Source organism: Sprattus sprattus, assembly GCF_963457725.1.
Source record: "Sprattus sprattus genome assembly, chromosome: 10".
NCBI classification, from domain to species: Eukaryota; Metazoa; Chordata; class Actinopteri; order Clupeiformes; family Clupeidae; genus Sprattus; species Sprattus sprattus.
This window is the reverse complement of record NC_137908.1, coordinates 11854755-11871169: the sequence shown is the minus strand read 5'-3', so window position 1 is coordinate 11871169 and position 16415 is coordinate 11854755. Positions and strand designations below refer to the sequence as shown.

General features: G+C 41.9%; 1 protein-coding gene across 1 annotated transcript in view; it reads left to right on the top strand.

Annotated features, from left to right (window-relative positions):
- tox2 (TOX high mobility group box family member 2) overlaps nt 1-16415 on the top strand; it is a gene marked incomplete at its 5' end in the record, with an annotated part of 89173 nt that overhangs the window by 59780 nt on the left and 12978 nt on the right. Inside the window, one exon of the mRNA XM_080846669.1 lies at nt 2858-3115. Within this exon, the coding sequence (XP_080702795.1) occupies nt 2858-3115 (258 nt within the window). The remainder of the gene's footprint in view (nt 1-2857; nt 3116-16415) is intronic.

Below are 16415 nucleotides of genomic sequence, written 5' to 3'. Positions count from 1 at the left end.
AACTCTAAGGGATTCTTTTTAGTTTCTGATTTACATAAAATAGTTTTCTGGGTACTTCAGATTTAATCATGGATGTGATAGACTATTACTGTACTGCATACTGTGGTGAAGAGACCACATCAGGGGAAGTTTGTGATAGCTTGCGTTTTTTAATGCTTTTAGGGTAACGCGTCTTTACCTTGATGGATATTACCAGATATGACTGTTTAAAATGTAATACACCTGATATATTTACTCGTTTAAAAAAGGCATCCCTCAAATGTAATCAAGTGTGTGCTGAGGTGTTTTGAAGCTTATAGGTATCTACTGTATGTTGCCGTATGCGTGTAGACTGAACTATACTGTGTAAACTATACTATGCAGTATGTAGACTGAACTATACTAGGTAAATGCAGTGGGAGAAAGGGATCCAGGATTGCACTATGGAAAACTACAGTACCTCCAAGCTTATTACTTTATCTTATTACCTCTCTCTCTCCCTCTCCCTCGCTCTCTCTCTCATTTTCTCTCTCTCTCTATTTACGTGGATGCCATTTCATCACCAACTGTCTCCTCATCTTTTCCTTTAATATAAAAGGTATTTGTAGATCTCTCTCCCTCTCTCCCTTGTTCTCTCCCCTCCCTTCCTTCCTAGCCCTTCTCCTTGTGTTTGTGTTTTTGTAAACATGTGTGTGGATGCAGAATGCGTCTTTGAACCATCCTGTTATTGATGCCTCTCCAAATGTTCTCTTCTCTCTCTGGATTAAAAATGTGTTCAGGAATTTGGTGGCATTCGCTCACTTTGATGGAGTTTCTCTTCCGTAATGAAAAAATATATAAATCGAAATCCGCTAACTCAATGTAAAAAAAAAAAAAAAACCCATTGTGCTTTCAAATTGACTTCTAATATCCTTGAAAATTGAAAGAGGAAAAAGAGCACGTGCCCAAAGCCAAGTGTGTCGGAGAGGACCAAACATTTTGCGTATTAAAGCTGGACTGTCCGTTAATATTTTACCTTTGAAAAACAGTTGCAGGAGGCTGTACACATTAATTCTGTATATATACAATCACATTCAGAATTGATGCATATGAATAATGCATTTCCAAACTATTCACTGAGCATGTCCTTGAGATTTACATTTTATCGTCAAGGGCATTTGGCTAAGCACAAATGCAATGCTACATTTGACAAAATATCTCGCTCTCTCTTTCTCTCTCCTCTCTCAGCACTTCCCACTGAACAGTCAACAAAAACCCATGTTATCTTCCTGTCTTAAAAAGAACCTGACGTCCCCAAATGTTTGATTAATATGCCCATTTATTTACGGCTGATAAGTGATGACTAAGCATGGCTAGCCATTGCTTTTAGGCCCTAGTGTGGTTAAAGCTTGGACTGGTGTGTGTGTGTGTGTGTGTGTGTGTGTGTGTGTGTGTGTGTGTGTGTGTGTGTGTGTGTGTGTGTGTTAAAAGTGGTGTATCTGATAATGCCCGTCTCATTGTGTGAGATCTTAGAGATGTGAGAATTCCCCTGAGGAGCGGGAAAGAGACTCTCTTCACACAAAACCCCCAGTGTTTACAACAGACAATTTAGTTTCCTTCCAACAATTATGAGGGAAATTGAATCTCAGGAAATGTTCGTTTTTGCGTCCATTAGACCAAACAATAACACAGAGCCCCCGAAGGTTTACAAAGACATCTGTCTTCAAAGAGACCAGTTGGAGAATTAATCTCCACAGTAACAGGACAATGCCGGCGACAAAAGTAAATCATATTTAAGGCCATCACATTTCCCCTCCACTTCTCTTTCCACAGTTGGGTTTGGCAAGGCTAATGGTATGCTCTTACAATTAACTCACAAAATTGCAATGATTATAGTTTAAGCACAATATGTGCTGTCAGACACTTTTGACACTGTAACTAAAATAAATGGAAAGACCTAAAGACTGCCCACTACAATTCCACATGCACGTTAAAAAAAAAATCTCAATTATTGCCAACTGCCAGAAAACTCCAAATAGCTGAATTACGGCCATGTGAAAAATGAGAGCTCCATATGAGTAATGCACTCAGTAAGGGTGAAAGCAGAGGACTGTGGATCCTTGTCTTTTCTCCCCCTTCTACCTTGTATTTGCTAAAAGTATTTGTTTGCAAGATAAATGGCCAGTCTGGGAAGGAAGATGACAGGCAACACAAAGATGATATTGAATTGATTTCTGAAATGTTGCAGAACTGACTGTTTGATGTATACGCGCAGACATGAATCATAAAAATTCTATTAAAAAACCTCTTGAATGGCTGACACCAGAATATTATTTGTGATGATTAATTTGACTCAGTCATTATAAAGGGACTTGAGTCCCATCGCCTCCGACAAAATTGCTTTCCATTCCCCCTTGAATACCGCAGCTACGGCTCTCCGCTTCCCCTTACCTATCCTGACAAATTCAGAATCGCATCTCTCCCAACTGAGCCGCAGACTATGGTTGACCCACGCAATTGTATGAAAATGCAAGGGTGCGTGCATTGTAATTGGAAGTGTAGGTGCGAGCACTTGCAGCGCGAGGATGTACGTGTAATTAAATATTCATCGCAACATGCTGACTTGTTGTATCATTCTGGTTCTCGAGAACAGTTATACAAATCTGATTACGCACCCGACTCCCAAGAAGCCTTTCGATGGCTCACTGCATCTGCCAGGTCCACTGAAGCCTCATCAGTCCACCTTTAACCCACGACTGTTAATTACTGTGATCTCGGATTGTAAAAGATAACTAATGTTTCATTGTTCCGATAAAGCTTGACACGGTTACTGTTTTGAATGGTTGGCGTCCACTTGTCTCTCTTACCTTCGTTTGGTCTCTCCCCCCTCTACCTCCAGAACTACTCAGCTCAGGGAGGCACCGGAAATAGTGGCAGCGGCGGGGGCGACGAGGACTACGAGATCCCGCCTATCACCCCACCCAACCATCCAGAACCCCCCCTGCTGCACCTGATGGATCCCGAGTCCAGCTACCTGTGCCACTCCATGCCCCACAATGGCCTGATCAACCCCTACTCTTACCCGGAGCTGCCCGCCCTCATGATGACCAACATGCTGGCTCAGGAAGGCCACCTCCTCTCCAGCCAAATGCCCTCTGTAAGTCCACCAGGGTTTCTCTCTCAGCTCGCCTGCATCCAGGGCTCCAACAGCCTGCTGCTTGTTTGACTGACTGACTGAGTGAATGGGTGAATGAACGAATGAATGAATGAATGAATGGGTGAATGAATGAATGAATGGGTGAATGAACGCATCTGTCTGCACATGTTCAGCATCCTTCTCATTTCCCATAGCAAGGTTGGTACTGTATAGTCTATACTGTGGTATGGCCAGTAGAAATGATAGGCAAGGGTAATGGGTGGCACTCACTGAGCTATACAGGTGTGTTGTGGGCTTTGGAGTTGGCTAAGTCTTTCTGGCATAATTCTTAGACGTATTTTGACATTTACTTGTGATGCATGTGAGGTTTTAATTAGGTGCAGGGTTGGAAAAGATTGAACATTAACAATAAATATTCAAATGCTTGAGATTCTAGTGTTGTCAACCTACCACAGCCAATACATAACCACTTTTTAGTGGACATAATTACTATTCATGTCTACTCTCTCATTTCATTTTCTGGTTCATCAATCTAGTCAGTGTATACCAAAAGGTCAAATGTTAACAAAGTATGCCTTTTATACATTATTTGAATTATTGTTAGGGAATGGAATGAGCCTGAATAAGAAACGGCTTTAGAACAGAAATGTAATATCTTAAGATGCTGCATCGTTGGAATGTACCCACAAGGTAGCACACGGTTGACTCTCATTTCTCTAATGGCTTTCTGAAATGGAATCCACTCAAAATGGATATCGGCGGCGTGCTATAAAGATGGCGGACAGTATCTCCACTTCACTATATGTAGAGATGGATATTTGATATTTAATGGAATGCATTATCCTTCCTCTTTGAAATATGGCTCTTACATGGTCTCCAATACATCCCGGATATGGCACGTGACGGCAGGTCACCTCAGAGCCACGCCATCCTAAATCAGAAAACGAATTTGGTTTCATCAGTCTTCTCAATCCATAGCAATACCCGTGATAGAATGAGTTCTTATCTTATTGATTTTCTTCTTTACTTTGTCGTTTTAGCTGTTGTTGATGCCTGTTGTTTCATGCTTGTGGTATTTGTATTTGCCGAGTTTGTACACTGTGGATGACCTCCGCCGGCTGTTGTTATTCCCTGGTATATTGAGCCTGGAGACACCGCATTGGTGCAGCCTTTTATGACCAGCACATGAAATATGTGCCTCATTGATGTCTGTTTGTGCTCATCTCTGGCAAAATGCTGGCAAAATGGGAATGCCATTCATCCTGATATCCATATAATATCACATTTGGCTTTGACCTTTGCACGTGTCCAAGGCTGGCTGGCTGCGGGTGATTGGTGGATTTTTTGACAGTACATTTTATAACGCACCAGTAAAAAACAGACGGTATTGAAAAAACCCAACCCTGTCCATGGAGATCTGCAATGCTAATGCAGCCCACCTGATGTGGCTAATCACGTTCTTCAAGAGCATCTGTGTCTGAGAGCCAAGTGGTTCTGATTAGGATCCTCACCCGAGAGACACAGACAGAAAGAGAAATAGAGACTGAGAGAAAAATTAAGCTCAGAAAAGGATAGCTTTGTTGTGGTCAGTTATACTAAGTAATATTTCTAGCCTGGCAAAATATGCAATTCGAACAAAAAGGTGTGCCGCAAGAGGTAACATTTAACAGGACTGAGAAGTTAGTCTAATTTGCAGGTGCCGCTTATATCTTTGAGCAAAAAGAGAATATTTTTCTTGCTGTGGATGTTCAGTCTTCATAAACAAAAGCTGTGCCACTGAAATGCATCAGGAGGTCAGCGCATATATTCAATCTTGAGCACAGTGGAAAGAGGGGAAAAAAAAAGAAAAAAACCCATTAGGTTTCATCTTCCCTGCATCAGCCCTCCTATTGTAGAGATGCAGTGAGATCTGTTTTCATCAGAGCACTCCTCTATGTGAGGACCAGAAAAAAAAGAGAAAGAGAGAGAGAGAGAGAGAGAGAGAGAGAGAGGACAGAGAAATATTACGCAGGGAGAAAATATTCAGGTTAGTGAGAGGAGGGAAGACTGAGGGTGAAAGAAGAGCCATAATGGGATAAAGGTTGAAATAAAATAAATGAAGGACACAAATGTTACTGAAAATGTCATTTATTGTTTTGCGTCGCTGTCAGTATACATTTTTAGAAATCTTTACAAGGAAGCATATTGCTTTTCAGATTACACTGCTGATGATATTGATTTTGTTTTTTGTACCCAAACAGGATTTGTTATTACCACGTTCTAATATTCCCAGCGAGTGGGCATCACAGTTTTGATAGGAATCACAATTTAATTAGCTTGGATGCCACCGCTAGAAATCCAACCTTGGCTCTTGATTAAAATAACCTGGTGGAGGCACAAAAACAAGTCAATCCTGTGTTTAGTTGCCTTTTCCCCCGTCTCATATTACAGTTTAATTGCAGTCTCCGTGCAGCACGTGGTCCCGCTGGCTGGCCGAGTGTGCAGCGCTGGGGGCCAGACGATGGTGCTGTTGTGAATATGGCCTCATTAGTAAATGATGATGGAATAATCAGCTCTAAGGAGGTGCCTGAGGCTAGCCTCCTGTACCAAAAAGGCCCCCTCTGTCTCCCTGGGTGAAAATAGCTAGGTGAATCACTAATGCTAAATTGAAAACGCTAGCCACTGAATCGCATTACGGTGCCACTTTTCTCCTCAGTGGATGCCGTTGCGCGTGCACGAGAGGTGCTTTTATTTAACTATTCATCTGTAAACGGCTCGTATGCATCCTCATAGCGGTGCAGCAGAGTCATGCTTAGAAGTAAAGACTATCATCTCTTTTCTCTGTCCTTTTTTTTTTTGCCCCCTCCCTTTTCAATCCAATCCAAAGGTATTACACCGTATCTGGGCATTCAGGTTGACACTCTAGTGTTTTCCACATTTGGTAGAGAGCCCTCATCCATTTGATGGCTGAAGATTCATCCCGGGCTGAGGTATCAAATCTTTCAGGATGAACCTGATATCTCGCGGCCCAGCTTTTGCCTTGATGCGCTGATGCACTTGGCAAGCCCGCCACGGCCCCAGCTAATGTGCTAGCTGTCATAGCATCTTCCACAAGTTCTCAATGCATTAGACATCCAATAGCCATGATCAGGTGGCATGGATCTTATCAATTAAACCTAGAGAGATTCTGATCCGATAGGCGAGGGCAGGGGGCGCAAAGCAGGAGGGAGAAAACAGGACGAAAATAAGAAGCATTTCCAGGAGAAAATGGAGCGAGTGGTGAGAAAGAGAGAGAGAGAAGAGCACAGGGTAGTGAGGGTAGGCACAGAGGCAAAACAAAGGTATGCCTTTGAATTAGCGCTCGCCCAGATCCGCACACAACGGATTTCATGGTCTTTACGCATTACATGCACTGTGGAATCACACAGCAAATCCCCTGGCCTCATTTGTGATTCTTCACACCAGTGACACACCCTCCATTAACATGAATGGATACCCCCCCCTCTCTTTCTGTTGTTGTTGTCGAAATGCATGTTTATTGATGAGCTTGTATTTGTATTAAGTATACATTAGCATAGAATTCACATCACTATCATCAGAAAGGGGAGAAAGGGCTGTGAAGTTAATTACTTGAGCACAGCACACAGTTTACTTCATTAAATAATTTATGAAGCCATATTCATTATCCTCTGAGGCTTGCCATGGACATCCTAGTCAAGCAACTCAATAAAACAATGGATAATCAACTTTGATGCGATGTTATGGTTCCTCAGCAACACATTCAGGCCTTTTTTTAAACCTATATCTTCCCTGTGCATATGTTAACTAGGGGAAAATGCTTTCGGTTGCCACTCCTTTTCGAGTTGCCATATGCCGTAACAAGCGGAAATATTTCGAAGCCAGTTTGTTGCAGAGAAACTATTATATTGAATGCCTCTGACCTATTGATAACTGCTCTAGGTAATGGCTTTACGTAAATGTCACACCACATATACGTTCTGTAGATCTAGGGCAAAATAGCAACGAGATGATCGTGTGCCCTCTCTGTCTGAGCAGTTACAGCGGCGGTTTTATTTCTAGATGAACATTTCTGACCATGATTTTCTGCACTAGTTCTCCCAGAACTAGTGACATGGTCAATAATTGTTCTGAGATCTCCAAGGGAACGGCCATGAGTGTCCTGCATGTAATGCTTTTAAGGGGAGTGCAAAGTGGAAGGCATTGTGTTTATAAGTGGTGACAATGGAGTCTACAGCTCCTCATGTGCAAAATTATAGTAGATTCATCACAATACGTACATAACAGTGTTGGTGTTTTAAGTGTTCCTTAGAAGTTATGATCATAGATTCAATCCAACTTGTAGGTAATATATAATTGTAAAATTGCCTTAAGAGCTTGATAAAGGTCCATGAGCTTCCCGTGATAGTGTTGCTTTTAGTCAAAGTAGTGCATTAGTGTGTTTCACCAAAAAATAGAGAAAAGAATGATAGAAAAAATACAAAACATCTTACGGAACAGCGGGGTTGAGGTGTGCTGAATACCAAACATAATGCTTCAGTACCACCTTGCAGTTAAAGGATCATATACATAAAAAAAACATATATGAACCTATTAACTTCTTTCATTTTTCCATTGCAGTTTGAAGAACATGGTAGAGAACATTTTATGTGGAATATTACAGGCATGATTGATGTTTCTGCTGAAAGCAGCAAACATTCCGTGTTCGATAGACCTGTGAAGACCAGGCGAAAAAGAGAACCCCTTGGTTTTTAAACAGCTTTCTTTTCACCTTTGCGATTATTTATTTTCAAATAGTCCTTCAGGGTAATGTTCCATTTTCTTATTTCACAGCCCCTTTTCCCATAAATGAGCCATCGGAGTAATAAATCACCTCACAAACAGAGACTTGTGCAAACCCTGAAAGGTCCAAAGATTTATGTAACACATTCATGTTTTCCACTTCCTCATTTTAGTACTGCTCTGAGAAAGCCCGTCTAATAAAAGCCCCTATTAATATTTCCTGTTGCTTAGCAACCGCAGGCAGCAAGTAATAGCATTCCGTGGAAAAATAGATGACCGACCGATAAGGAAAAATTCAATTCTTTTATTATCTCCCTGGAGAAAGCTGCCTTATTTCTACCCGCTGGATGATATGAGACTGTGCTTGTATATTAAGAAATATTTTAAAGAAATAGAAGTTATTTTCCAATTTCATTATATCAAAAAGAGACTTCTCATTTCTCCCCCCACCCCCCACAAGAGCTCATCTTTTTTTTTCTAATAAACTCAATTAGCCTTAGGATTGAGCTAATCAGTGCGTAATGTATGGATTTAATTTCCTTTTAATCATATAGCCTTAGAGGTGTTTCAGTAGTGAGCCTGCCTGCAATGTGCATTTACATGACAGTCTAATACTGTCAGCTTCTTTAAGCATCTAAGGTAGCCTGCATTATGTTTGTGTAGAAAGGCTTGAAACAGTTTCACTGCAGCATAATGCATTTCTACCTGCCATTTTTCAGCACGATATGTAAGAATGTTGACCATCTATGAGACCACTGTTTATTCTTAAAAAAAATTGAATATCACATCAGGCAAGTAACTATTGGCTGGGGTTAAACACCTGCAAAGCTAGTGGTGGGTTTTATCTGCCCATATAATAATGCTATTTTGTAGTCTAGAGTACTATGGTCTATTTAGGGACACAATTCAAAAACAGGTGGACCTTAACTGCATAATGGCCACCACAACAGGAATGCAGGCTTTGTGCGTGTCATTACTTTCTCAATTTGGCTTCTGGCTCCCTGTGTTATCACCCCACTGAATCATGTCCACATAGCACTGTAGTATCTCACGCATCTATCAAGCTTACCATAGCTGACCGCGAGAAGGGGGTTGTGTTTGTGTGTTGGAGGTTGGGGTAGGGTGGGGGTGGGTTCACAGTAATTCAAGTCAGGCGTTAGCCTCCGAAGCAGCCACGGATGGGAACCTGACCTAGCTTCTCCTTCCAGTGCCCTCCATGTGCCTAGTAGCATTAGCCAGAGGACGCACTGGGATGGGATGGGATGGGATCTGCTGAGAGCTGGCTTTGTCTCCAGTCGCTCTCCTCACGTCCTCCCTGCCTTGGTTGGCCTGACAAGAATTTCCCATTGGGTGATGTCATACAAGGGGGGGGAGGCAGGAGTCAGAGCAAGGAGTGGAGACAAAGCCATCCAATGGTTGTGGAGGTGGTGAAGGGGGGGGGGGGGGGGGGGGGGGTTGTTTTTGCCTCTTGTCTTGTCAACTTTCACCAGTGTCAGAAGCACAAGAGGCCCTGCCAATGCAGAGCATTTATGTTTACAGTTCCTCCAGTCCTCTAGTCCTCCACTGCAGGTTTTTTTTTTTAAGAAACAGGACTTGTTTCTGACTTGAGTGCACATGGCACAGATGATGTTTTCACACATCAGAGTGTGATGAGTGGAAAATTTGATTAAGTTTCAGCAGGCCCTCAGGTCATTAGTTGTTTGAGGAAGTGTTGCAGCTAATGGTTGTTGTCAGAAACACATGCTGAATGAGAGTAAGTAGTTAAGACGCTTGCAAATCATCTACAAATGGACCTAATTGTCACCATGTTGGTGTGTATGTGTGTGTGTGTGCGCGTGGAAGAGAGGAAAATAGAGAGAAAGAAAGAAGACCTGTTTTCCTCATTAGACATAGAAGAAAGGTGCTGTCTACCTGTCTTCGCCATGTGTTGATTATTCTGCCTTTCCCTTCCAAAGCCATTTCAGACTTGTCATGTCAAACAAGCATCCAGTCTTTAGTGAGTGGAAAAAAGGAGGGGGGGAGGGCAGCCGATAAAAGTGAGTGAAAGAGAAAGAGGATGAGAGGGAAGGAGGGGATGCTGGGGAGGGAGAGAACAGAAAAGGAGGGCAAAGCTTGAGAGAGAGAGAGAGAGAGAGAAAGGCATGCATCGACACTGACAACAATTATTAGGAAATTCAATGGATTACATTGGCGTCCTCTAAACATAATTGCTTGCTTCAAGTTCACATCTCTGTATTCTGTGTGGTTGCGCAGTCCTGGAAAACATAAAATGGAGAATTCGTCAGATGGCCATTTTTCCCCTGACATAGCACTGATGTAGAGGAATATTTCTCCCTAAAATAGCAGTCTCCCCAAACCTGTGATTACCTCATTCCATGCCCAGTGTGAGAGCACATGGCTACTGCTAGAGGTCTAACTTACACACCGACTCCAAATATGGACATGGAAGGCAGTTCACATATTCTCTTCACGCTGTTCTGTCTCCTGTCTTCAGTAGAAGTCCTCCCCCTCCTTCAACATCATCACCATCATCATTATCATACACTTTTCTTCTTCTTTTCTTCTCACCCTCTTTCTTTCTCTCCTCTTTCCCTCCTCCTATATCCTTCTTACCGCTTTTTTTATGTGTTCTTTTTTCTTTTTAAATGAAGCTTGTTTACATTTGCTTTTGTACATATTCACAATACAAGTCAGAAATAGGAAATAATAATCACATTTGATAATGTCTGGCAGCATTACGAATATGTCATTAAAGCTCACTGTTTTTCCCTCTGACCCAATGTTGATGGTATATTTCTGTAATTAGCCCGAGCTGCTCATGTGAAGTGCAGTAGTCATTTCAAGGGCTAGATCATTTTGCCGTACTTCTGGGAAATCGGCGCCGGCTTGCCATAGTGTTGTTGTTGTCGTAAGATGCATTTGATTAGCATACAGACTGAACAATAATAGAGATGGCTTGTGCTGCTGAGCCGATGGAGGTGATTCAAGTCAGTGGAATGGAAAAACACTGATAGGCTGCTGCTCTGAGGTGTATGAATGTATTAATGTGCATGCCGACCTCAATAGGGGGATGGTTGTGATTGGTACTGGTGATGCAGTGCATTTCAGCATAACTTAGCATTGTATAGTGTGGTTTGCTATAGTACTTTTACTTTGTAGAATTAGATGTGTATTGTGTTGTTTGGCATTAGATATGTGTGGTAGAGTAAAGTCTAAGTGTAGTATAGTATGCAATGGTGTGGTGTAATATATTATGGTATGGTATGGTGTGGTGTAGTATGGTATGGTATGGTATGGTATGGTGTAGTTTATTAAGGGATGGTGTAATGTAGTCTATTAAGGGATGGTGTGGTGTTGTATATTAAGGGATGGTGTAGAATAGTATGGTATGGTGTAATATAGGTTAGTGTGTGGTGTAGTATATTATGGGATGGTGTGGTGTAATATAATATAGTGTGGTGTAGTATAGTATGGGATGGTGTGGTCTAATATACATACTATGGTATGCTAGACTAAAGTGTGGTATGGTATAGTAATAAGTAGCTGTTGAAAACTTCATCCCGCACTGTGCTTCATTAAAGTGCAGGCATTGTTTGGCCAACGATTTAAGCAGTCAATGATTCATAAAGGCGAGCCTCTTAAAGCACTTTTTAAAAATGACCCTCGCGGGTGTCGGCACGGCGTGACATGGCTCTCAGAGGCTAACACAGGGTTCATAGACGAGGTGAATGAGACAGAGAGCACTTACAGGAGGCCAGAAAGCCACGGTCGGGGTTCTCGCCATGCCCTCGGGGGTGAACCAGAAGTCACAATGAGGGCTCACTGTCTCTCTCTTTCTCTCTCTCTCTGTCTCTCTCTCCCTCCTTTTTTTCTGTTTCTATCTCTCTCTCGGCGGCCACGCGTGTTTACCGTTCTTTTGAAGGATCAGTCTTCGGCATGCGGCTAATTAAAGCTGCCACGGCCGGCAGCCTGCGGGGATAATGTTCTATTATTATAGTCATTTGTTTCAATTAAACGCTCTGTGATTTTACAATAGCAACTGTGAACCTGCACAAGTAAGCCATCACTCCCAACAAGATGTCTCCAATCAGAGAGGGAGAAGAAGAGGGGGGGACTCAGAGGAGAGAAAGAAAGAAAGCGAGCGAGCGAAGAGGGAGAGGGAGGGAGGGGAGGGGGCAGAGAGAGAAGCAGAAGAACAAAATGGGGTGAATAAGAATGAAAACACTTGCCAGGTTTGGACTTTTTTTCTCTCCTCGCTCCACTGCTGAAATATGCAATGACTCAAAGTAGTTCAGTGTGTTAACTCTTCTAAATCCAAACCCATAGAGAACAAAAAAAAAACTAGCTTCCTTTTTTTTTTTTGCCTTAATGGGACAGTCGTCAGCTTGAATATCAATCCCATTTGAGGAGCCTCAACACAATGTGGGACCACACTGCAATTACACTGGCCATGCTCTCAGCTCAATCTCGCCCTAGCTATATGCACATTGATCACGAGGCTCCTTTTCTTCCAATATGCACCCGTCTAGCATAAAGCTAATGAAAAAGCTTTCTCATTACTTTAAGATGTATTTATGCCAGTACACATACATAGTAATTATCTGCGTGTCCCGTCCTCATAGAGACTCCAGTGTTTCTGATTCACTGCGACTGCATGGGGCATAGATAACCTCACTCTCACCTTGGTTAGTAAATCAGAGTTACTGTTAAACATTACAGACCAGAACAGATGCAATCGATTCAGCTCTTAGCGGGCTCGGCACTGCGCTACGCTACTCTGCTCTGCGCTGCACTGCCAGCACACATGATCAGAAAGCCATTTCTCTTTTGAAAAGCCTTGGCTCAAGAACCGTGCCGCATTCACAGTGCAATCAGAGACCCGCACACAGGGGTCTGCATCACTTCCTCTGCAGTCAAGGAACATTCAGATTTTCCGATTAAAGTCCAAACCGTTAGCTACTGCATCTCATTGGAGAAGACGTGTGTTTTTTTTTTCCACGTTTATTAAAATCCTTATGGTTAACTTAACATTATACAATGCAAGCTCCTTGTGAAGCACCATCTTTGCCAGCATCAGATGGGAAATAGCAACGCCATTGGTGGCACAGTGCTCTTCATATGCCGTTTCCCGAAGAGGAATCCTGATATGAACGACGACACTGTGCAAATAAACACAACATACCCGTGAAAGTTTGAAACCTAAGTCATGGGCATGTGTGCAAACATGCAACCGGGCCCGTGGCTACAGTGGCAGTGCACTCAGTGGTCAAATCTCTTAAGCTAAATCAAACAGTGCAGGCAATCCTGGTCCAGATGAAACCATTTCAAAGGCAGGGTCAGAGGATCAGAGGAACAATAGCTTTCTGATATCCCATCTCGCTGCACAATGTGCAGCCCATAATTGGAAAGCCCTTGTTATTTGGGTCCCATTTGACTATGATGTACAAGATGTGAATACAAACATGGCGAAAGAACAACGGTGCTGCAGGAAATGAATCAGAGAAGTTTCCAGTGTTTTCACTGCAAACACAAAGGTCTGTAAAATGGACAAAGTGTGTGTGTGTGTGTGTGTGTGTGTGTCGGTGGGCATGAACAGTGTGTTTTTACGGTTCGTGTTTGCTTTAGTATGTATCTCATCATGTTTCAATACCCATATAAATGGCTGTGCCATAGCTTTCACATGGTAGAGACTAAACTACTATACTACCTTTATGTATCAAAATTGAAGGATATTTCTGTAGGCTTTCTGCTGTTAACTATGAAAGATCATACTAGACACAAGGATATGGAGTCGGTTAGTTTTTCTTGCAGAAGAGACACTGAAATGGGCAGCAAAAGACTCTTATCCAGACATAGACTCCCCCCGCAAGGGATGATACCATTTAGCAATTAGCATACAGTACCTATGGCAACCAGTAACCTTTGTGAGACTCTTTCATAATGTTTGTACAGCCGGCCTCCACCTGCTTTATATAGCTCCTGCTGATGATTGTTTCAGATAGCTTCTCCCTCTTTCTTTCTGTTTCTCACTTGTCTCACTTTATCTATCTATCTCTCTTTCTTTCTTTCTTTCTCTCTCTTTCTCAATCCACATGTGTCATTTTGTTTAGGTTCGCCTTTTTCCCTTGTCTCTTTCTCTACTTTTTTTTTCTTCTTGTTTTCCGTTTTCCTCTCTTGCTGTCTCTGCCCTGATCCCTCTGTCATTCTTTCTAGCTCAGGTAATGAAAGCAAACACACTGAATAAAGCAATTATGAGAGAGGTTAGAGGAATTTAAGTATTCAAAAGAGTGCAGCTTATTAAAAAAAGGCAGTAGGGCGATTCACAGTGATATAATATATATACATATATATATTCATATATGTTTGTGTGTGTGTGTGTATGTGTGTGTGCGTGTGTGCGCGCGAAGTCACAAGCAGTAATGGCAATTCAGTTGGTGGTGAATTCACTGAGAAAATATCTTTTGAAAAAGATGTTTTTGTTGTTTTTCTTAGTATTTTTGAGTTAATACCAGCTAAAGCTCTGTACACACACACACACACACACACACACACACACACAAATATGCACACACATGCACGCACACACACTCACACCCACACAAGACTAAAAATCCAATCAGTTCTTTGTGTCATGGAAATGACTTTCTCATGAAAAGAGAGAATGAGAGAGAGAGAGAGAGAGAGAGAGAGAGAGAGAGAGAACTCACAGATAACCCCAGAGAAAGCTGTCATGCATTTGTAGGAGTTCCAAATATGTTCATGAAATACATTTGGCTCCAATAAAAAATTAAAGGTTCTTGCCATTCTCAAATCCAGGAAAGGTCACATGTAAAAAGTGTTACAGTTAACATGAAATAACATGAAGAGGAGATACTGAACACTTTTTTATAATGACACCTTTTCTATCCCTTTTTCTAAGAGCAAGAAACTCAACCACCAGTTTTTTTAAGAAAGAGAGAAAGAAAAGGAATTTAAAGGACGTGGCCATCACTCAAGACAGTAATGCTATTGAAATCATATACAAAATTCAAATCATGACAAGCATGCAACCATGCCAGAACTGTAACAAACAACATAAATTATTCAGATTTATATTTAAAAGAGGAGAGACAGAGAGACCAGGCAAAAAAAAAAGAGAGAGAGATGAGTCAGTGTGCTTGGCCATTAGTTTTGGATTAAGGTTATCATGCCTTTTGTCCAAAGAACTCATCCAATCACCAGTTATTAACAAGCCGATATGTGCAAATGCACCTTGCCTCCTCTCCGCTCCACTCGTCCTCCCTCTTCTACGCTCTCCTCTTCTCCTCTTGTCTTTTGTGTTGTTTATAAGAAACATAGTGTGCCCAGATTAAAGAGCAGGGTGATGGTTCTACCCAGAGGCTGTTGCTATGGAAATGGGGCTGCGGTAGCTATGATAGGCCATTCATGTTTGATTAATTGGTTTTTCAATGCTTCTTGGTTTGTGAAGACCCTTAAAGAGCAACTCCACAGAAAATGGAAAATTAATGGATTTTTTTTTCACCAGCACCTCCCCCCACTCCCCACCCCCCCTTTTTTAACATTGAAGCTATTTCTCCATGTTTGAAAATTGAAGTGATGGTGTTTTTGAAATATGATTTGAGGGTGGAGGCTGTGCTCAGGAGTGGTTGGGGGAGGGGTTGTGATGGGGGAAGGACTGTGTGAATGTTTGAAAAGCAGGAATAATAGGAATGCTTTTGTTCAGGGAGAGAGCAGCCCATTGTTACACAGCAGTAAACACACAAATATATATATATATATTTCTGAAGTAAATACAGGGACCTGATCAGAATTTTAGCCACCACCACCACCACCACCACCGCCCCCTAACACATACACACACACACACCCCCCCCCCCAAACTCTCAGTCAGTCTTGTAAGGCTAATTAGTACGATTACAGTCCCACTTCTTGATCACAGGGCTAGGTCCGGCGATTTTCCTGATATTTTTCAGCGAGGGTTCCATCCTCATGAATCATTTTCAAGCACAAACTTAATGTGTAATGTATAATTCAGTTCATGAATTTTTAACAACACCAATAAATGCTAGTTCATCATTTTTTTTCCTTTTTCTTCTTTTTCTTCTTCTTCTGCTTCTTCTTCTTCTTCTTCTTCTTCTTCTTCTTCTTCTTCTTCTTCTTGTTCGTCTTCTCCTTTTACGACTGGCAAACCACACTAAATATTCTTATTTATGTGTAAATTAATCTAGCAATTCACATCTGTGGACATCGTTTTACCCCTTGGAAAGATGGTTTTGATGAGGCTATGATGAAATATTAACTGTACAGGGATTTTAATGCACACACTGTCAATTAAGCGGCGCCAAGAGATGTGTAGAGGAGTAGAGTAGGGACGAAACTTAAAGGGATTCTTGTTTGGTTCCCGGTAATCCCAATTAGCACTTCGTCTTGTTCTGTTAAAGGCAGCACCCTTGTGTTTCCTCTACACAGTTTATCATTGTTTGGGGGGGGGGTCTGTGTATGAGAGTGTGCGTGTCTATGT